General features: G+C 39.3%; 1 protein-coding gene across 2 annotated transcripts in view; it reads right to left on the minus strand.

The window, feature by feature from the left end:
* LOC120523042 (neuronal PAS domain-containing protein 2-like) overlaps positions 1 to 22,560 on the minus strand; it is a 169,618-nt gene that overhangs the window by 87,869 nt on the left and 59,189 nt on the right. For both annotated transcript variants that reach the window (XM_039743983.1, XM_039743981.1), the window contains exon 7: positions 3,047 to 3,165. In XM_039743983.1, the coding sequence (XP_039599917.1) occupies positions 3,047 to 3,165 (119 nt within the window). The remainder of the gene's footprint in view (positions 1 to 3,046; positions 3,166 to 22,560) is intronic.

The raw sequence follows: 22,560 nt of genomic DNA on the forward strand, positions 1-22,560 counted from the left end.
CAGCCCTTTGACCAAACTCACCTCCTGACCACAAGATAAACAGAGTAGGTTTTTATACCCCAGCCAGGCCTCACTTCTCTGTAAAACCACCTCAACTTCTGGGGTTATCATCTTAGAACTCTGCATACCAGGCTGACACTCACCCTTGAAGGCCCGTATATAGACAACTGCAAAGTGTTCTGATATTTCAAGTCACTTTGGGTAAAGGTGTCTGCCAAATATATGATAATGTGACCTCCAGCTCATGTTTTGGATTTGTTTGCTAGCCTTTTACTGTTTTTAACACATACCTGCAGTTTTGACTACTCTTTCGTTTAAGCCTTTATTTTTCTGGTCTAAAGCCTTTTCCATTCTTTTAAGGCTAATCAAATGACACCTTGGTACCAAAACTCAATATTCTAAGACTGGTGTAAAAAGGGGGGTCTAGTAGGGACTGTTAACCACAACAGTGTTTCCCTAGTGCAGGAGAGGCATCAGGATGTAGGAAGACCAAGTGGCATGTGCACTGGCAGTGTGGGCCTCCCCTCAATAGGGGGAAGTGACTCATGGGGCACTAATGAAAGTCCAGGGTACTGAGGGACAGTGGGTGCTGTGCCTAACGTCCACCATGTCAATAGTTAATGGGACATAGACTTGCTATTTAATATGTGTGTCGTTCTGCTCCTCAGTATGATGTGTTTTAGGTATCGAGGGGGGAAGGATTGCATGGTTCATTATTGGAATTTTTTAAAATTTTTTTAACCTTTATTTGAAGAAAATAATGTTCTGTACAATCAAGCTAAACTTATAGAATGAAGAAAGTAGCATTCCATACAATCAGGTTGAGCGTATACAACAAATGACGTCATAGTTAACCAGAAAAAAAAAGATGAAAACACATCAGAAAGTTAATAAAAGAAAGTGTAACAAGGTTAATCTAGTTTTCCATGTTATATTTGTCCTTTTTTTGTTTTTTTTTTTGTATTCTCCCAAAATTGTTACACTACTTTTATGTAATATGTAGGTAATGTTATGTAGGAACCAATCATTGGGAAAGCATGTGTTGCAGGTTCTCAGTTGGGGTGCATTTATGGGTACTCATATCCTTCTTTCAGCAGGCACATATTTGGCTTGCTAGAGGTAGGATGGGATTTTGGAGCTTCAGTCCTGAGTTGGGCTTGATCAGCTCCACTGTCAGCTTACGGCAGTGGTGAGCATGGATGGCATCTACAGTGGGCCCCCTCCAAGTAAACTGAATGTAAGTAGCCAGCAATACTTTAGCTGTTACAAGAGTAAGAGTAAAAGAGTAACACTAAGAAGCTGGGCCTGCTGAAGGCTACGCTTCTGCTAAGCGCCAGTCCTACTGTTTCTCTGTCTCAATGCACTGAGTTGTGATAAATGCTCCCTATTACTGTATTTCAATGGGATCACATTAAAAGATTTACAAAATTGGAGTTTCTTGGTTATAAATATTTTTATCTTTTCACATTGTGAGAATATACAAACATGGTTAAAAAATTCTAAAAAATTCATTCTGTTGGCATTTCTTATATTTTATCCTGTTACAGTTTAATTAAGTTGGTTTGTGTATGTACTGTTTATGTTAGTTTGGAATCTTAGTGTATTTAGTTGAGATGTATTGACATGTATTAGTGATGTGCAGTTTAATAGACTTATCTGACACCTAATGATTCTCCATCTTAACCTTTCATAATACCAAGTACTACACCATTGTCAACACTGCTCTGTGAGGTTTAGAAAAGGTGAAATGGAGGAGAAACACTGCAACACCTTTATTTTTGTGGCTGCGATACTTAAGTGTCCATGTGTAAGTCAGTTGGTCATTTTCTAACCCACTTAGTTCTGAACAGGGTCACTGAGAGTACTGGAGCCAATCAGAGCTAGCATAGGGTGCAACAACATATGTAAAAACCCTGGATAGGGCGAGACCACCGCAGAGCAAACACACAACCCAATGCACCTAACCTGCATATCTCTGGACTGTGGGAGGAAACCAAAGCAAACCCACACAGTCATGCAGAGAACATGCAAACTGCATGGGGGATTCAGGATGTGAACTCCTTACTGCGCGACAAGCAGCGCTACCACTGCACCACCCATCTGTATGGTTGCAATATAATGGAGATGGGATTAGCTCTGTTGAAAAAGAAAGAAAGAAAGAAAGAAAGAAAGAAAGAAAGAAAGAAATCGATGTGACCGCATACATAGCTACCAGTAATGATTATGAGGTGAGAACACAGCAGAGACAGAAGAATTCAGAAGCAAACAGGATTGCTTATTGCATTGAGGAGTGGAAAAATAGGGAAACATTTGAGATTAATAAAGAACCAAACAGATTTGTAAATACAAATTACTGTACATGCCACCAACATGTCACACATGTGCGTCTATAGATCACCCCCCCATTCCTCGTTGAGAGGGGGCACTCACATTAACCTTTTTCATTCCCTCCACAGCACAGTAAGGGCAATTGACTCTGTCCCTTCAGGTCTCCCACATTTAAAACCCGCAGCTGCCAGAAGGAGTCGTTCATTTTGAAACAGACTGCACTGCAAGACAGAGCTCCTTCCACTGTATTGGTGTGCATAACAGCCCAATTTTTTATTATTTTTGAACTAAATTAAAAGGGATGACCGGGTTGGCACCCCAACATTTATCTATGGAACTTGCAGTAGCTCATTCAACCGCAACAACCACAATGGGCTGATCCCGTAAGTAAACTGCACTTCACTAAAACTGTACAATGAGTATGATTTATTTCAGACACATATAAAATGTACGGTATATATTCAAGACCTTCCTAATGTCATTTCACCACCTTAAGACATAAATATAAATTAGTGAAATTGAAACAATTGAAATAAAGGCATGTCTAAATTCATTATGTGACTTGAGGGGTGCATTTCCATTCCTGAGAACACCCACGGTCTTATAACAGCTTGCTCTGAGCTGCTCCACATCATTGATGTTTTATCTGTATAAATCCACCACTTTCTTGTCTCATATAGAAACGAACAAGCTAAGTAAAAGAAGGAAGACAACATACCTTTATAAACTGAGGTGTTGCTAGTCGAACAGTAGCCACATAGCAGACTTGCTCACCGATATCTGATTTGAATGTCCTCTGTATAGCCCCATCAAAGCCATTGGAAGAGGAACTAGGCACTGCAAAAAATATATATTATATAAATTAGTAAATTTTAGAGAAAATCGTAAAGCAGTTTAAATAGTTTTAAAAGACACTGGGTAAAAATATTTTACAAAATAATTACAGAGTCAAAAAGAATACATAATCCAAAACCCCACAAGAGCAATAAAAACCTTAATGAAGTGAACATGTTAACTAAAAACACACAGGGGCATGACGGTAAGCTGAGGGGCAGTGGAGGCTGCCTGCTGAATCTGTAAGGAACTGCTGCATATGACTGGTGTACAAATTATCTTCAGTAATTGTTTTGTCTGTTTCTGATTGTGGTGTCATTGTTTGCCTTTGCTCAGAGGAGCTAATATTTGTGGGCAGGCCCTTAGTTCTAATTCTTGTAGGAATGCTTATGTGACACACGCTCTTTGGACAAGGATTATGTGTATAAGGAATTTGTATGTTTAGACATCACCTTTTTCCCTCTGTACTTCTTGCTAAGTAGTTCCCCTCAATATCCTTGAAGTGACCGAGCTAACCCCTTGTTATGGTGTGATCCAAGGAGGGTCAGAGCTGTGAGGAAAGAACGCTTTTAGTTTAAGCAAATGGAGGTAAAGAGGTTAAGTGTTTAAGATTATGGAGGGAATTAGTGGCATTAAAACCACCTGTTAGCTTTAAAATGAACTCTTCAGGAAAAACATGGAGGCCCAGATGGAAGTTGGTTAAGTTTCATTTGCAACAGACATCCAACTGAACCACTCCAACTGTAATCAATTTTCTTATTAAGCTATTGGACTCCCAAGAGTGAGAAAGTGCCAACCTGAGTTTGCTGAGGGTCAATTCAGATGGAATTTGACGTCTATCTAGAACTAAGTTAACAGAATGGTGTGTAAGAAATAAGGACTTGTAATGTGTTCCAGTTTTGGCTTTTTGCTTAAGTAATGCCCTACTAAACTACATAAAGACGCTATACACGATATTCACTCGGCATCAAAGGATACACTACAAGAAGCTATATTCCTATATTCATTTATTTTGATTCTTTCAGAATATTTATGGTTTGGACCTTGGCTAGTCTTCTGTTTACATTTTGTTCTTCATGTCCTGGTTCAATTCATTAACTACCCTTATGGTGGGCCATGGCAGGTCAATCAAAGAATGCAAAATGTAAAATTAAATGCTAATAAGCAAAAAAGGCAATCCAGTAATAACCAAATTAGGTCAACAAAATACACAAACAAACCAAGAACAAAGGCAACGGGTCAAAAGCCAAAAAGAAGAAATTCAAAATATCAAAAAGACCAACGAACTGCAAAGAGCAACAAAAATGAAACAGAAATTCCAAAATCCAAAATGCTCCAAAATTCAAAGGTTTTTGACTGGCAATGTGACACCACTTATGTTGTTTCTAATTTTTTTTTTTTTGTTACCGCTGAGTGAATGTGAACAACACGTGCATATTCCAAATGGATTTATTCATTGAGTGGGGGTTTGGGTATGTGGTCCCCTGTGAAACATCGAGATCCTCAAAGCTACGACAAATTATTGACAACCAAGGGGGACGTCATGAAGCAGCGAATGACACAAAGAATCATTACTTAATCAACTATCGGGGAGGGGAAAGACCCCTGTGAAGTGTCGCAACATGGAGCAGATGCTGCACAGCAGTTTCAATGTGCTGCATGGTAGGGATGAGGGTGGAGTGAAACAATAATACCTTCATGGCAGTTCAAAAGTTCTGTGCAGCAACCATAAAAAAAACACAGCATGCCACAAGTGCGATTCAGGTAATGTAATTGGGTGTATATGTAACATCACTGACGGATAATGTAAAGTGACATCCTCCCCAGTGCAGTGGAGCTCTGGAGGTCTGCAGCTAGACACTATTGGGAAAATTCCACAGCAGGAGTCTTGTTTATAAAACTTTATTTAGATTCAAGCAGGAAAATATGCGTACACCAAAAACAAAATCTAATTTATAAAACTTGACATACTCATATTTTTAAAAAATTGACCTTCATAAATTGGCATACATGAACGCACCTCAAAAGTAATTGACATCACAGACAACTTGTGTGTTCATGGAATGTCACTGCTTACAGTTAATAAAAGCAGCTTCATTCTCACCAGGCATCCTTATTGCGATACGAGTTCTGTCAACTATCATGATTACATTAAGAAAAGAGAACAGTACGGCAAATTGCCTTTTTATGTTGGCAAAAACAAGTTGTGTTTAAGGTATGTACACTCACACAATACGAAAACTGAATGTAACATTTTGTCAATCAGTTAGTGGCTCCCAGCACAGTGGCTATGATAGAGTGAAGCTTGGCTGAGATATTCCTGACCTGTCTGCCAAGTCTCTGAGAACAAGTAACCAAAAAAACTGACGGAAATCGAAAAATGTTCTTTAGTGAAAAATATGTAGCACTGGCCCTCTTAAAAGGGAAATACAATAGAGTCTGTACATCATATTCATTGCTTTTGAGATGTAATGTCATGTCAATGCACATAGTAAGGACTCGGTGATGTGAATTATTATACTTGTGAGTTGTCATTTAGCAGGATTCACTGCATTTCCCTACTATTTCCCCATAATATGCAAATATCCCACAATCTGAAAATATCCTAAATCCAAAATACTTCTGGTCCCAAGCATTTCAGATTAAGGATGCTCAGCCTATACAATGTTGAGATGACATGTATTGTAAATGTTGTTGTTTAATTGTATTTACCTTGTTATGTGTATGTTTGTAACTGCAAGAGAAACTCCTAGCAACTATGTTGCCTGGAGATAAAATTCAAGTTCAAGTTCAAGAAAGCACAAAAGGGAACTGGTAAGCACAGCTAAGCTACAGTAGCTAAAGCCACAACAAGGAACATCGTAGTTAGACTAAAGCTTTAAATAGGGCTCTACAGGTAACATGAAGGCTCTAATTGAATGCTAGGGGTAAAAGGGACCTGGCAGAAAATATAAACACTACAAAATGGAAAACAGATAACAACTCAGGGAGCAAAGGCAAATTACAAAATGTACAAAAAACGGAAACATAGTAAAGGCATAATATTAACAGTTACAGTTTCTCATCCAGTTACTTCTTACAGCACACTGAAAAACACTGAAGTTTTTATTCTGGTTATATTTGTGCACTTCACCCTAACAGTAATAGAAAAAAATACAAGATGGTCAGCAATCATCTGAACATCCATTTTCCGACCCGCTGAATCCAAACACAGGGGTCTGCTGGAGCCAATGCCAGCCAACACAGGAACCAATCCCAGGCAGGGTGCCAACCCCCCGCATGGAGGAAACCCTCACAGACACGAGGAGAACATGCAAACTCCACGCAGGGAGGACCCAGGACGTGAACCCGGGTCTCCTAACTGCGAGGCAGCAGCACTACCACTGCGCCACCGTGCCACCCATCATCTGAACAGTTTGGTAGAATTAAAATTTAGAAGGATGCTAGTTAGAGTATTGACATAGCAGAAGAAATGTCTGATCTTCCAGAATAAGAAGACACCTGACAAAGTTATAACAGGCAACCAATAATATGAGATAAATTAATATTTAAGGGATCATACTCCAAGTCATATTATGTAATATCATATACTGTTAAATTCTGCTCCGTACTTGTAAATTTTTTATTTTTATACTGTATTGAGGATTTGTTCTGTTCTGTGTATTGTATTGTATTGTATTGACCCCCTTCCGTGAGAACCCTAAATCCAAAGAGGACTGTTGCATTTATGTTAGGTAGAATGCCCAGAGGGGACTGGGTGGTCTCATGGTCTGCAATCCCTACAGATTTTATTTTTTTCTCCAGCCGTCTGGAGTTTTTTTTTTCTGTCCCCCCTGGCCATTGGACCTTACTCTTATTCGATGTTAATTAATGTTGATTTATTTTGTTTTCTTATTGTCTTTTATTTTTCTATTCTTTATTATGTAAAGCACTTTGAGCTACTGTTTGTATGAAAATGTGCTATATAAATAAATGTTGTTGTTGTTGTTGTTCTTTTTGACACCCACTGCACGCCCAACCTGTCTGGAAAGGGGTCTATCTTTGAACTGCTTTTCCCAAGGTTTCTTCCATTTTTGCCCTACAAGGGTTTTTTTTTCTGAGTTTTTCCTTGTCTTCATAGAGAGTCAAGGCTGGGGGGCTGTCAGGAGGCAGGGCCTGTTAAAGCCCATTGCGGCACTTCTTGTGTGATTTTGGGCTATACAAAAAATAAATTAAATTGTATTGTATTGTATTGTATTGAAACAAAAAAATTAGCTACACTGCGCTACCAGGGTCTCCTAGTTGTCAAGCAGGCACGGAGAAATGAGAGAGCCCACCATGTCAGGACTGATTCAGAAGAAAATTGAAAACTGCAAAGGTAGTCAGTTTACTGTAAGATTAATAACGCAGGTTTACTGGTAATGTGTCTGGTCAGCTCTACAAGAGAATATAGAAGGATTAAACGTGGCTCGGGGGTCTTGGTTCACCATTGCTTCCTTAGTTACCTTGCAAATTAAAGACTACTCTCTTAACCAAAATTAGGTTACATTTGTACCTTGAATATCTCAACACTTGCCAAAAACAGTCAATAACACTGGTGCTATATTATATGATTGAAGATAACCTGGAAAATGAAAAATGTGACCCTCTCTTCATTTCTAAACACCATAATGACTTTCCAACAGTTCTGTCACCAAGACAACAAGCTGCCACTGTGCTGTCACCATAACAACGTATAGGATGACATTCAGTACAGCACACAAAACGCACTCCTCAGCCTTCCTTCTGTACGTGTTAGATTAAGAACACATTACCTTACGCACCAGATAATAAATACACAGTTGGCCAACAGGTATGATTTTATTGCTTATCTTCCACAGGCAGGTCTTGTTGTAAATTTTATTTCCTGTTTTATTAAATTTGGAAGAGATAGAGATAAGTTTAACTTGTAACAATAACCAAAGTGTTGACTAATGTGTTTAAAGTAATATTTTTATGCTTACCTAGAAGACACTTTCAATGAACAGTAGTTTGTAAACACTTTATGTCGTGTTTTTGCTATGAGCTCAGTTAATCAGAATCTATTGGCATATCCTCAAAGGAATCAGTTGGCTGCACTCCACCCCAAGTCCTACAGTTCTTACTTCTGTCAAACCTTGTTCTTCTTATTTTCTTTCCATGACATATTTTCTGCATTCAAAATACAATCTCTTCACTCCAGGCATGACATTTTTGGTTGTCATCATTCCATTCCATCCTCCTTTTATCTCATTTGGGTATAACAGAATGTGCTAGGATGAGAAACGAAGAAGTGCCAGTGCCTGGATAACATTTGCATGGACACAAGGCAGCACAGAAGGCCTCCAAGTCCAGATTCTAAATTTTTGTCCAAGAGCACAGCAAACCATAGCATAATATCACCTTTCATTAACTAAACTTTATGTTATGAACACGCTATTATAAGTTGAACACACGGAGTGTCCCTGCATATGCTCACTTGTCACTTCTGTGTTTAAGAATGTCATCTTAATTTGTCCTTTCACAGCCGTACAAGAGTGATGCCTTAAACCAGAGCTTATTGAATGTTAAAACTTTTAGATGAATATCGCAGCAAGCAAACACAAGATGGTTTCCCATCTTAACAGTGACAATGAATAATAACTGTCTATACAACTGCTTTTCCTTTTGTTATTTTGTTACACTTTTGTTTAATTACAGAAAAAATGTATTTATTTCTCATATACTCTTATGTAACAAGTCTTTAACAAACATGGGTTTTGATTTTCATACCACTTACAAGGCAGCAGTAAAATGTTTATTCATCTCAGCAATATGACCTGCTAACAGAACTTCACTCTGGAGTGGTGGCTGAGGTGACTTAATGGAGTCACATTTCTCTTGATATTACATAATTAGGATAAGACCTGTGAATTCTTTATATTAGCAAGTACTGTAGTTTCACCATCAAGTCAATATGCCACTTGGCACTGAGGAGAATAACCGATCTACTGATGTTTTATAAGTGTTAGGAAGATCCAAAAAAGACTTTGTTAAGGTCTTGAGTAAATGAGTAATCAAAGCATTTTTGCAGTACCTAAACTAAAGTTTACCTGTTGTTTTAATCGATTTATGATTATGAGAGCCTTTTCAGTGTTGGCAACACTCTTTTTTGCTGCCATGCGAACACGCAGCTTCTCACTAAACTAGAGAAAGGTGCTTGTATGACAGAAGCATGTCTGCATTCTCACTAGCTTCTGTGCTGGTACATGGCACCTAAAACAGTGAGCTGTATCTTACAAACAATGCACTGGAATTATAAAACTGAAAAAACTGAAATATTTTTAAATAGTGGAACTTTTTTGGCCCTCCTTATATTGCTACTTTCACTCCTCCATTTCAGTGTTGCACAAACCTGTTCATAGAAAATGCCCTGGCAAACGACTTAAGAGCTAATATTTCACACTGGATAGTAACACGCAGTGGGTAGCGCTGCTGCCTTGCAGTTAGGAGACCCGGGTTCGCTTCCCTGGTCCTCCCTGCGTGGAGTTTGCATGTTTCCCCGTGTCTGCTCTGGTTTCCTCCCACAGTCCAAAGACATGTAGGTTTGGTGCATTGGCGATCCTAAAATGTGCTTAATGTGTGTGTGTGTGTGTGTGTGTGTGTATATGCGCGCCCTGCCCGGGGTTTGTTTCCTGCCTTGCGCCCTGTGTTGGCTCGGATTGGCTCCAGCGGACCCCCGTGACCCTGTAGTTAGGAAATAGCGGGTTGGATAAGTGATGGATGGATGGATGGATAGTAACAGAACAGAAGTGACAGTGTAGTGCTTCAGCTTATTGAAAAAATATCATTATTTTCTTGCCAAAAAGCTTACAGTTTAAGTAGTTCTGAAGAAGTGACAAAGTTAGTTTGATTTTGTGCACTCGTGCACTCTCGTATCATCACGGATGCTGGCTGTGGAACTGTGCGCTGATAACAAGCCCGATGGTCCCTCTCCTCTTTGGCTTTCTCCTAACTTCACTTTAACTTAATCCTGATACTCGGCATGTTCAATTCATCACAATAACTATTCATAGTGGCTCTAAAATCCGTACTGACCCCTACTCTCTCTTCTGTTTCTTTTTCCGGTTTCTTTGTGGTGGCGGCCTGCGCCACCACCACCTACTCAAAGCATCATGATGCACCAACATTGATGGACTGAAAGCCAGAAGTCTACGTGATCATCATCATCAGGTCCTTCCATGAAAACCCTAAATACAAAGAGGACTGTTTGACTTATGTTAGGTAGATTGCCCAGAGGGGACTGGGTGGTCTCTTGGTCTGGAATCCCTACAGATTTTATTTTTTTTCTCCAGCCTCTGGAGTTTTTTTTTTTTTGTTTTTCTGTCGACCCTGGCCATCGGACTTTACTTATTCTATGTTAATTAATGTTGACTTATGTTTATTTTTTATTGTCTTCTATTTTTCTATTCTTCATTTTGTAAAGCACTTTGAGCTACATTTTTTGTATGAAAATGTGCTATATAAATAAATGTTGTTGTAGTCCAGAGGACAGGGGGTCTATGATTTCCAATAAAGAATTTCAATTTTAATTCTTCAGACCACAGGACAGTTTTCCACTTTGCCTAAATGAAGTTGGGCCCAGAGAACACAGTGGTGTTTCTGGATCAAGTTTATATACGAGGTTTCTTCTTTGCATGGTAGAGTTTACCTTGTATTTGTGGATGTAGCGACACACTGTGTTCACAGATCAGATGATGCTTTTTGGGAGTGGTCCTAAACCCATGCAGTGATTTCCACTACAGAATCATGGCTGTTTTTTTAGGTAGTACCACCTTATCACATTTGTCACCATGCAAGTCTTGTAACTCGCAGTAATAAAAGTCTTTATAAGTGCTGGTTCCTCTAACACAGAAAGTCTTTGCCCAGCTTTAGTGCTTCTGTCTTTTAGATCTGCACAGAGGGCAATGTATCCCTTGGCATGACAGCAGCGCTAAAGAAAACCTCTTTACATTTTATTGAATCTGCAGAACCACAAATGTCAACTTGTTGCTGAAGATGTAGTAATATTATTTTGTGCTTAGTCCATAGAGTCAAAGAGGTCACCCCAGAATTTAACAGGCCAGATCAAGCCCTAATATACCCACAAAGAGGAAAATCCATACAGACACGCAGAGGACGTTCAGACTCCACATGGACAACTCCCAGACATGAGGTTCAGATCCCGCTGCATTACATTGTGCCACCCAGAGAGTCCTTTCATTGTCATTTCCTTGTGATACAATTAGGTTAAACACTACTAAAGGGCAGATGTGGGCATATGAACAAGCATTGTTCTGAATTTTGTTTATTTATATTAGTATTTAAATTAATTTAAGTCATGCAGCTTGTGAATTCTCTTTAACTGAAAATTTTTGTTCTAGTACAAATAAACCAATATTTATTGTATAATGTAAAAATTACTGCTGTCTTACAAAATAATTGTTTGTCAATAATAGTAATCATTATTAGTGATGTGTGGAGCTAAAGAGTGTGACAGGCAGCCACGGCCATTACCTACCTGGGACACCAACTGTATGGAAGAACCAGGGAGAGAGCATCGGCAGGGGAATACCTAGAGGGCAGCTCTCCTGGGAGGCTGTGGCACCATGGATGCCAGCAGGGTATCCTGGGAGTGGGAGTTTGGCACAGCCTTGTTAGGTTCCATGGGGGCTGCCAGGGGGAGCTACAGAACCCAACACTGGGCTCTGACCACACCTGGGAGTGATTCCAGGTCCGACTAATGAGCCACCTGGAACACTCCCAGGACCAGCTTAAAAGGAGCCGCCTCACTCCATTTGGGGAGTCAGAGACGGGAGGAGGTAAAGTGGAGGCTAATGACAAAGAGAGGACAAGGACTGTGTACGTTATTGGTGCTTAGGTGTTGTGAACATTGTGCTGTTGTGGGGAACGAAGAAATCCCCACCTGTAAATAAAGGTGTGCTGTGTGGAGAAACCTGTGTCCTGCCTGTCTGTGTCAGGTTAGGGCGGCTGTATGAGCACACAACAGAGAGATGTGTGAAATACATGGGAGCTCTTATACGTAGATAATCTTGTGTAGATGGGTAAAAGTGAAGCAGAACTGAAGGAGAAGAAATTGAAATTGAAAGCTAGTTTGAAAGCAAAAGGCCTCGGAAAAACTCAAGGAGTTAGAGGTGGGTGCACAGGCATACAGCATGTGTTGTAAAAGTGTGGGAAGAAACTCAATCCAAGGCATTGTTTGTCTGAAGTGGGTGCATACAAATATGGTAGTGAGAAGGCTAGTCTGCAGATGGTGAGTATGACCTTTGTTTGAAGAAAGAATGTGAGACATTGCAGAATGCTGATGTAGTGTTAATGTACAAATCAGCCATGGAGCTGTTTTGGAGGAGGTAAGAACATTCGGCTACTAAGGTGACATGGCGAGTACAGATGTGTGTGAGGACACAACAATGATAGCCAGGGTGAGGGGTGGATGGAAGACAGCTGTCCCCCATTCTGACTTCTCTCTGAAATTGAAGGGTAAAGTTTATGAATGCTGTGTGAGGAGCAGTGTGCTCTGAGGGAGTGAGATATGGGCTGTGAAAGCAGAAAATAAAGAAAATCTGTGAAGAACAGAGGGATGTCTGGAATGTTGCAACAGTGCAAGGATGATGAATGCTAAGTTAAGAGAAAGGCTGGGTTTGAAGGCGATGGGTGTTGTGCTCAGGAGAAACAGACTATGGTGGTTTGGGCATGTGAAGTAAAAGGCAGAGGATGATTGGGTGAACAAGTCCACCAAGATGGTGGTGAAAAGGATGGGGCCAAGAGGGAGGATGAGGATGATGCGGTTGTGGGAGACTTCAGATGACATAAAAAAAGAATGTGTCTCACTCCAAAGAATGCAGAGGGCCACACAGAGTGGAAGAAAAAGATCTGGGGCGCCCCATGACTTACATGGGCAACCCTGGAAAATGGCCATTGAACTACTAGTAATAATGATGAACAGGATTACCCAGCCCTAGTCATATTATTAAGATTCTGAATGAGCTACTGCACTTCTTTAACATAAGGAAAGAGCCCCAGGGGTAGACTTTGTCTTTGGTGCAGCATGTGGGCCACATTATATGTTTCTTTGGTACTTGTGACTCTACATAGGCTCATTCCTAACCACTGACACTTAAAACACCAGTATTATAATGCTAAACATTAAAATCTTGTCCAGGAAGACACACATACATCATACATCCATTGCATTGTTCAAAAATGGGAATTTAAAAAAAAATTAGGTAGCAAAGGAATTTAAACAGCTACCCAGAAATAAGCAATAAGTAATAACTTGAAATGAAATGTTTATCATAAGAGATAGTCAATTCCTCAAATCACTTGGGGGATCTCTGACCCAGTAATCTCTGTGATTTCCCACTGCACTGAACTGGATTAAGCAGGGCTGAGATGGATGGATAGATGGATGAACTGATGATCTCTGTGATGTCTGAGGTCATACTGAGGTTAAAATGTCCAGTTATGTTATTTTCTGTTCAGCTTTAACAGTCATACAGAGGGTGTCATATCTTGGGTCTCTACGTACCCTGCCATTACTTGAAATTTAAATATTACACATCCATATCCGGACGTAACAGAATGTAAGCAAGCCATCACTACAACTTTTAAAAATCATGCTGATAGCTAGAATGCTTTTTTCTTGTCAAGGTAGCATTTACTTTTTGTATAAAATTAAGTTTGTCCACAGAACCATCTTTTGACATGCTTTAGTCTTGAACAGAAGGCATTTCGTGTTGTCTGTGCTTCTGTAAAAGACATTCTCATTTTATCTTGTGGGCATTTACCAAAATCAGACAGACATGTAGATCCATGAATGTAACACTGAAGCTTCTTAGAGCATCATATGGTGAGAACTTCAAAAAAAAATGCAGTTTCTTTGGGATTTGGAACAATGATGACTTTTCTCTATTAGTAAATTGACCTTCTTATCATGGAAAGATGAATTTCATTCTGCTTGCAGATAGCTTGTGTCACACATGTGCGATTAGGAGACAACTAAAGGGCCTGAATAATGGTAATTCCTATGCCTGACCAGTTGGTTTCAGAGTGCACTAATTCTCTCTCTCAATTCCTTACAGACCATTCATGGAAAATCCTGCCCGATTATGGCGCTGCCAATGACACTTCTGTCAATTCTGGTTCCGGTGCTGCCGACGACGCCACTTCTGGTTCCGGCCCTGATGACATCACTTCCTAGGTCGCCATTTTAAGGCAGCAACTCAGTTCTGTTTTGGACTCAGCTGTGTGAACATGTCTGTTCTGATTAATCAATTTTGCAGCCAGGAAATATTATACAGGTGGCTGCCCCAGACCTTTCCAATGACTCTTTGTCGTTCTTGTGACGCTTGTTAAATTCTTACTAAAAAGGTAGGCAGCATTTGTTTCTTTTTTATTTTTGTCTTTACGCACTCAGGAGGGTGGTGACATATCTGTGACAGTCTTGAGAAAAAAATAAGACCAATACCTGGCATCTGTGCTTTTGTGCTTTTTGACAAGATGTTCTGATTCTGCTATTCTTGTGTTCTATATAAATAAAATCACAATATCCCCTGAATGTGTTTTGAATAATGTCAGCTTTGTTTGATGTTATTTATCTATTTTTGACAATAATTACCTCATTTCAACCCTCAGTCTGTTTGTTTGTTTGCAAGTCACACAAGAACAACTGAACTGACTTTCATTGCCGTTGCTCCAATTTAAAATATAGGATATATGGCACTTGAAAAATGTAATTGGGGAGAGCAGTTATTCCATAACAGTTCAACTGATCTTAATGAAATTGTGCATGTTTAACAGATCTGAACCAGCTTAAAATTCAAGCTAAATAGCATTTCAAAAATGTCATTGGGGAAGGGGGATTGTAATAAGGGGGGCACAAAAAATGCATCACTCCAACATGGTTGTAGTAGAATATTATGACATTTTGCATGCATATTATTGTGGATACAACTTAAAATTTAGACCCAAACAGGGTTGAAATGGGTGGGGGCCGTAAATGATAGTGTGCTAAACCAAAACTACGTTATCATGCCAAAACAGTAAAGAATTTGGTGTATTGGCTCTACTCAGTGTGAAGGCTGCATTCCATGTCAGTGATTCATTGGAAACGATGGTGGGGTTGTAATGGGAAACCAACATAAAAACAGCTGTTTGCTTTTATAAAATTTAGCATTTATATTTTTGTTCAAAAGGATTAGGATAGTAGTTAGGATATAGCGGGTTGGTTAATGAATGGATGGACTTTGAGCTTCACCATTTGTATGAACATGTGCTATGCAAATAAATGTTTTTATTGTTGTAGTTGTTAAATTATGGAGAAGGCAGAGGTTAAACTACAACCCTTTGATTGTCTTTTGTGTTGTGCTGACCTTACACTCATGATCAAGCCTCATCCAAAATCCCTCTGCAAAAGAATAAGATGTTCCTTTTAATGTTATAGTAGATAGAAGCAGAACGCACAATTTTGAAGATGTGCTGTTTTCAGGTCCAACTGGATTCCAGAATTGTGGTAACTCTTTGTAGAGTTGTAACCATTATAGGTCCCATGGTGGACAAATTGGCATTTCGACCAGTAGGGAGGGTAGTTCCTTACCCAGATGGGAGGCCATAAAGGAAGGAGAAGAGTGGCAAAACATTCTCGCCAGGGTAGTTTTGGATAGTTTTCCTTGCTGGAAAGATATAATAGAAGGACAGGAAAGGATTGTCCCTTGGGGCCATGTAGTCCCCCAGAACGCCAGGTGGCAGCATCCTTCGGGAAGAGCTTCAATTTGTACACTCTCAAGGCACCTCGGGAATTGTAGTCCTGATGAAAAGCCCTATAGGGGTATATGGGTGTCTCTAGACACTGTGGGGAGAAGTCTCACAAACTTTAATGAGCTTCCGTCTGACCTGGAAGTGCTTCCAAGGTGTAATCATGTGGCGCGCGAGATACTCCCGGGTCTGGCATAACAGAAGCCACGCAGCCTCATCCAGGTAATTATGCATGTGAGTACTTTTAGAAGAAAGAACATGAAAAAGGTGTTTGTGAATAATAACATTTATTTTATTTTGAACCGCTGGCCGTGTACTTGCACTTTGCCATCAGTCTGAGTCTCAGTGGTGCCCCTGTCTGTCACACCAAGAATGCTGTCAAGTCTGACTCGTCCTCTTAGTTCAAGGTGGACATTTTGTAGTGATTAAATTATTTAGAAAAGCCAGCAAAGCCCTTTAATTCTCCTTTGTGTTGTGCTGCACTTTCGATCTCAATCAAGCCTTACCTAAGACACCCTGCAAAAGTGCACAGTACTCCTTTTTATATTCCTGTAGATGGAAGAAGCACGTGCCACTGTCCAGGTATGTGATGTTAAGCTCTAGACATTTTGCCTGCAAGTCTGGGCTCAGTCTCTTTGAATTTTTCACTTGCTATGAGCCAGCAGGTAGCACTGCTATGCAAACAGTGACACACACAGGAAACAAAAAAAAAAAACACTAGGATCTACAGGGTCAAAATTTTGACTTCCATGCCAGTCGATCTTGTTCTAAAGAGCAACTTTGCAAAATTTGGTTCAGATCAGTCAAAGGGTATATGATTGAACAGGGAACATACAGACAGATATTCTATTTTATTTGCAGTATATATACTGTATTTGGGTTTCACAAATGAAAGAAAACAGCTTGAGCACACCCAGTAAAGATAAGTTCACTACAACACAGGAGGAGCGTCAAGAAGTCATTCTGACATGGTGTTGAATCGGAGGCAAAAATCATACCCTATTTAAGATCATGTTATCATATAGAAAGAATCCTTACATTTTGGTTCCATGTGTTTTATTGATTTCTGTGAAAGAAAAAAAGATGCATCTAGGATTAGTGCCAGCCTCAGGGACAGCTGTAGGCTCTGTGGGAAATGTGTTGGGAAAATAAAGGGCTGAGGTCTTACGTGAATGAAAGCGAGCAACAAATTCTGACAATTTAACCAACTATTGCCCTACATCAAGAGTAGTAATATCCCTAAAAACATGTCACCTTGGCTCCTGAACAAATCTTGCAACTTTGCCTTTTACCTACTGCATCATAGTGAGGTGTATTAGTAGCTGTTGTGATGTAAGATTTTGCATATAACTTGATAAATGTTTTGTATGTCTTTATTTGTAATTTACATGAAGCAATGTAATTTAGTGTTACTTTGGTGAGAGGCATTCGTGTTTGCCCATTACAACTGTCTCTTTGTAATTTTATGACAGGATTTGGGGATGGGTCTTCAACCAGTTTGGCGAGTGTTTCTTTGCTAAAGTCTTTCTCTCATCCCCAACACAAAGCCAGGTTAGCTTAACATATGGTCTAGGGGGGTTGCACGTGTTAAGATGAACTATTTCTCCCATAGGTCAGAGATATGGCTGTCTGGATTGGCTGTAGGGGTTGGACAGAAAACCTATAAATTTGCTTGCTCAACCACATTCTCTCTTACTAACCAACAACTGAAAAAGAAGCATCTCTTGCTAACCTGTGATGATGTAGAATTATCTTTCTCTTGTTAACAACTGATGAAGACCATCACACCACGAACTGAGACAACACAATGAAGAGCACAGCTTCAGCCATTTTGAACAGACAGGTGGCTAAAAGCTGAGCACCAATGATGCCTTAGCTAGAGACATTAAGTAACTACAAGTCTGTGTGCTACCTGAATTACACATCACCATTTTATCAGGTTGTATGGTTGCCAATATTCAAATGTACTTTGCATTTTGTTATTATTTATGAATATTATCAACAATACATTATTTTATGTGTAACTTAACTCCTGCTTGTCTTTTTACTACATCTAATTGCCTGAGATTATAGATATAGAAGGGAAGGTGGGGATAAGTTATATAAAATAATATCTTATAAACAGTGGTAAGGTCTGTGAGATTAGGCATTCTAAGGCTGCATATTATTAATACAATAGGGGAAAGTAGAGCAATATATATATTACTCTACCAAGATAAAACAGTAGCATTGGTGTTTTACTAACTTTCATCTACTTTTAGCTGTATGTTTTACTAATTTCATACAGTACTTGCTGGCATCCACAGAATAAACTGCACTAAAGGACTTTTTACATAAATCAAACTAAAAGAACTTTAGAATGTGGAACATTTTACAAATGACAGCAGAAATTCAATCTGCCAAGTGGAAAAGCAGAATTGCTTTGTGGACAACAAGGCCAAATGCTGGGTAGCCTATGGAGTGGAGACTTTGCAGAACACATGAAATGTGGTCAGCACTTAACTACACATATTAATACTTCTGCCAGTCTCGTCAGCTTTCTATTAATTTGATGGAAGTCTTGACTGACTCACAGCTGGCTTCACCAGAAACAAAAGTCTTCTTATTCTGTAGCTCTACTGTGAGTTTTGGGTCCACACTTGTTGTCCATTATAACTGCCTGCACCTTCTGCTCTAAACCTGTGTTGCTAAACCTGCTGCATTGTATGAAATTTTGCCTCTAAACCACGGGTGTCGAACTCCTGTCCTGGAGGGCTGCAATGGCTGCAGCTTTTCATTCTAACCATTGTCTTCATTAGTGACCAGCTTTGGCTGCTAATTAACTTCTATTTTCTTAGTTTTAATTAACTTGACTCAGGCCCCTTAGTTGTCCTTTTTTCCTTAATTAGTAGCCAAACAATAATGAGACACAAAACAAGCCACCACATGACCAGCTAGCCTGTGCCCATCACATAATATCTGAAAATAAAGAAAGGTGTTGGTCTCAGTAAGATTGATCTCTCAGGTCACCAAAACATTTTGACAGTGTTCTTAGGAAAAACAGAAAATCAACAGTTTTGGAAATGTCTGCTGTGGCAGAAAGAGAGCAGCAACAAGCCATGGAATTCAATAATGGATTTAATTAACAGCAAGAAGAAGCTTCTCATTAAGAAACTGGTTGGAGTGAAATTGGTTGGAGTTTGAAATCCTAATTTAGCTGGTCATCTGTTGGCTTGTTTCACATCTTATTTCTGTTTGGCTGTCATTTAATGAAGAAAGGAATACATTCAGAAGACTGAATCCTTAAAAACAAGGCTATTAAAATGAAGGAAAAAGGAGTTAATTAGCAGTGAAAACTGTTCACTGATTAGGAAAAGGGTTAGGATGAAAACCTGTAGCCACTGCGGCCATCCAGGCCTGGAGTTCAACACCCCTGCTGTAAACCTATTTGCATGTTTGGATTGTGGGTCATTTCCTATTACCCACCCAAGCTTGTATGACTTAACGGAGAAAGCCCACTTAAATTATTCTTAGACTCTAGGCACCAATTGCTTGCTTGTTCAGCATTCTGAGAAACTGTGAAAAATGTTCTCATCGTGTGACCTAGTTGGAGCTTTCCCAGCTGTTTGCTAAAAGCTCTTTTCAACAACAACATCTGAGAATTATTTATGGCACAATCTAGGAAACAAGACAGCACCCAATTTTAGGACAAAGCAGACAGCTGGTAACACCAGTTTTAGTTCAGCTTTGACTAGAACTATTCAGACCATAGAAAAGCAATCAAAGCATGATTCATTACAACAGAACAAATTTGGTAAATAAAATGATTATAACATAATATTGTCCTACCCATTAAATTCAGCTTATGTTAGTGGCATAAGGCGCACAGCAGGAACTGGCTCTGGTTTGAGAGACAGTCCACTGCAGGGCCCATTTTAGGACACATCTACTTTATATTTGTAGCCTGGATTTGTGAGACGGTAACAAGATGATGATAGAAATAATGAATAAATAATTCTAAAGCAAAATATTGTATAAAGCAAGAGTGTAAGCTGATTCCTCATGCTGTTTTTTATTCTTCAATGCTATGTTTCCTGTCGACTGTAAAGACTCTACTGTATTTCCAGTGTTACTTTTGGCAGGAAAATCCTGGTGAGGCCATACCACAGTTTTCCTTATGTGGACAGTTTCCTTTACCTTCAGCATTAATATACCTAACTAATAATGTCTTTGGTACTGTTTTGCTAATGACTAGTGAGACATGCCAGTTCACTATAGAGGATATTTTTATTATATTTTTTGTGCTTTAAAGTATTAAGGAAGATAGTATTTGATGATATTTAAAACTGTATGCTTAAACTGTAAGTGCATTTTTCTTGTACTTGAACATCTGACCTCCATAAAAGTAGTAAGTTTTAACCCTTTGAGTAGTGAGAAAAGCACTATATATAAATGCAAAGAATTATTATTACTATTATTATTATAGAAAGAGGAAGTGTTAGGAGAGACAGCAGACCAAAGGCTAAAGGAGCCAAAATGAATCTTACCATTGTAAAAAGGGCACTCTGGCAGGATGAAAGGTCAAAACCATAAATGGTAAAGCGTTCATTTTGCGCACTTTCCACATGCATTAAAAATGTGAAACCCTCAAACCACTGGTTATGTTCAAAGACGCATACTTCCTGAGTGTGTGCTAATATGGTCCGTCAAAATGACTTTGGACAGAGAGGGGCTAGCTTTAAAAAGTCATCAGTTCAAAGTGGAAGTATACATTGAATTGAAGAGAGGAGAACCTGGTAGAACATAGTCACCAAGAAGATGCAGTAATATACTGTAACCTTAAGAGATTGAACGCCACAAACATCAGCTGTGTCAGCCAGTATCATCTATGACAGCTCCTCTGATATTCCAGGTTTCATGGTGATTTACCTTTTAATTTGCTTCTGCATTTTGGCACATTAGGAATATTTAAGAATGTTAAAGACTATAAAGACTAAATAAAAGTTTATTACCTGCTATTTAGTACTTGCTCTGTCTTGCAGCCTGGAATGCAAGTGAATAAGGAGTTGTAAATGAATAAGATGTCCTCTAATAGGGAAAGTGGAACACAGTAGCAGCCAGTTCTGGGTGTAGAATGGATCCACAGTCCCAAGGACAAATGTGTAGTAGCTGTGAGCTGTGTCTTCCAGGCCAGGTGAGTGTTGGGATAAGAGAACAAAGATTGGAGGACATATTTGTGGGTCTGTATAACAAAGTTAGGATAGGGTCACCTCAAAACCATTCCATGATACAACATCTGTGCACTGTTCATGTCACAAAAAATGAAATCGTAGAATTTTTAGTGTGGTCTTGATTGGCGTGAATAGAACCATGGCTTCTTCTTTTTCACCTCGAAGCTATCTGATTCTAAATTTCAGGTGTTTCCATTTCACTTTAGGCGGCTCATAACCAACAGATTTTCTTGAGCAATGATTGATTTGGAGGTTCTTAGTTTAATTAGCAATTAAATCTATATGGTTGTACTCTGTCAGATGATAACGATATACAGTAAGGGAGCATCACAATTGATCTAATACCAATTGAGACAGACCAGACAACAGCATCCCACTGTTGATTGATTTTCTGGTGATGTGAAAGGTGTCCAAACCTGTATATTTCGTTAGTCATAATGGACACGGACATTATTAGCTAGCTACTGTAAGTTAAAGTTTACACTAGAGAGGTTTATGCCAAGGGTTTACACCAAAAACACCACTGAATTTTAGCAGCATATATAAACCTCAACTATAAACTGTGACAACTTGTGTAAACTATACAGAAATAATAATGAAAATGGCGGGTGATTTGAATTGTTTAGCAAATGACTTTTCTTGCTGCCATTTTAATAAAGCCGTACACTGCTAATTTACTGTGCATTTTAGGTTTGGCACACATTTTTTCTCAGATACGGCAAGCGTATCCTTGTTGTAATGAGGGGTTAGTAGTTTTCCCATGGCTTCAAAAAGCTCGATTTCAGATAACATTGTGTCTAGGGAATCAATTCCCAGATGGGTTTATCCATTCCCGGGAATTCGGGAATCCCACATTTCATTCCCGGGAATCCCGGGCATGACACAGTGCATGGGCATCTCACATGTGAATGGTTTTAGAACGACCGACACTTATTTTTAATAAAACTACTGCAATATGTTGACACAAATAAAAGACTAACCTTATCTACAAGCACTTCATGCTGTCATGTAAGTACATGTATCTTTAGTTGTGGTAATAAGAGCGTAGAAAGCTCTGGTAGTGCTGCTTCCTTGCAGTAAGGAGATTGTGGGTTCGCTTCCTGGTTCCTCCCAGTATGGATAGCGCTTGGAATACCGAGGAAAGCGCAATATCAGCATTTCTCAACCTTTAAGTATTTGCAACCCGAGTTTTCATAACAGTTTTAATCGCGCCCCACTAATGTTTTTTTGAAAGGTGCCCACTAATACCAATTTGTTCTTTTTTAATTAATGATATATCATAGATGCATATTTTATTATACCTACTTAACTTTTATCGACATTCATCTAATTCTATATTTATTTTTCACATCTTCGCGCCCCCCTAGGGGGGCCCGCCCCACAGGCTGAGAACCACTGC

The sequence above is a fragment of the Polypterus senegalus genome, chromosome 2 (genome assembly GCF_016835505.1).
Source record: "Polypterus senegalus isolate Bchr_013 chromosome 2, ASM1683550v1, whole genome shotgun sequence".
NCBI classification, from domain to species: domain Eukaryota; kingdom Metazoa; phylum Chordata; class Cladistia; order Polypteriformes; family Polypteridae; genus Polypterus; species Polypterus senegalus.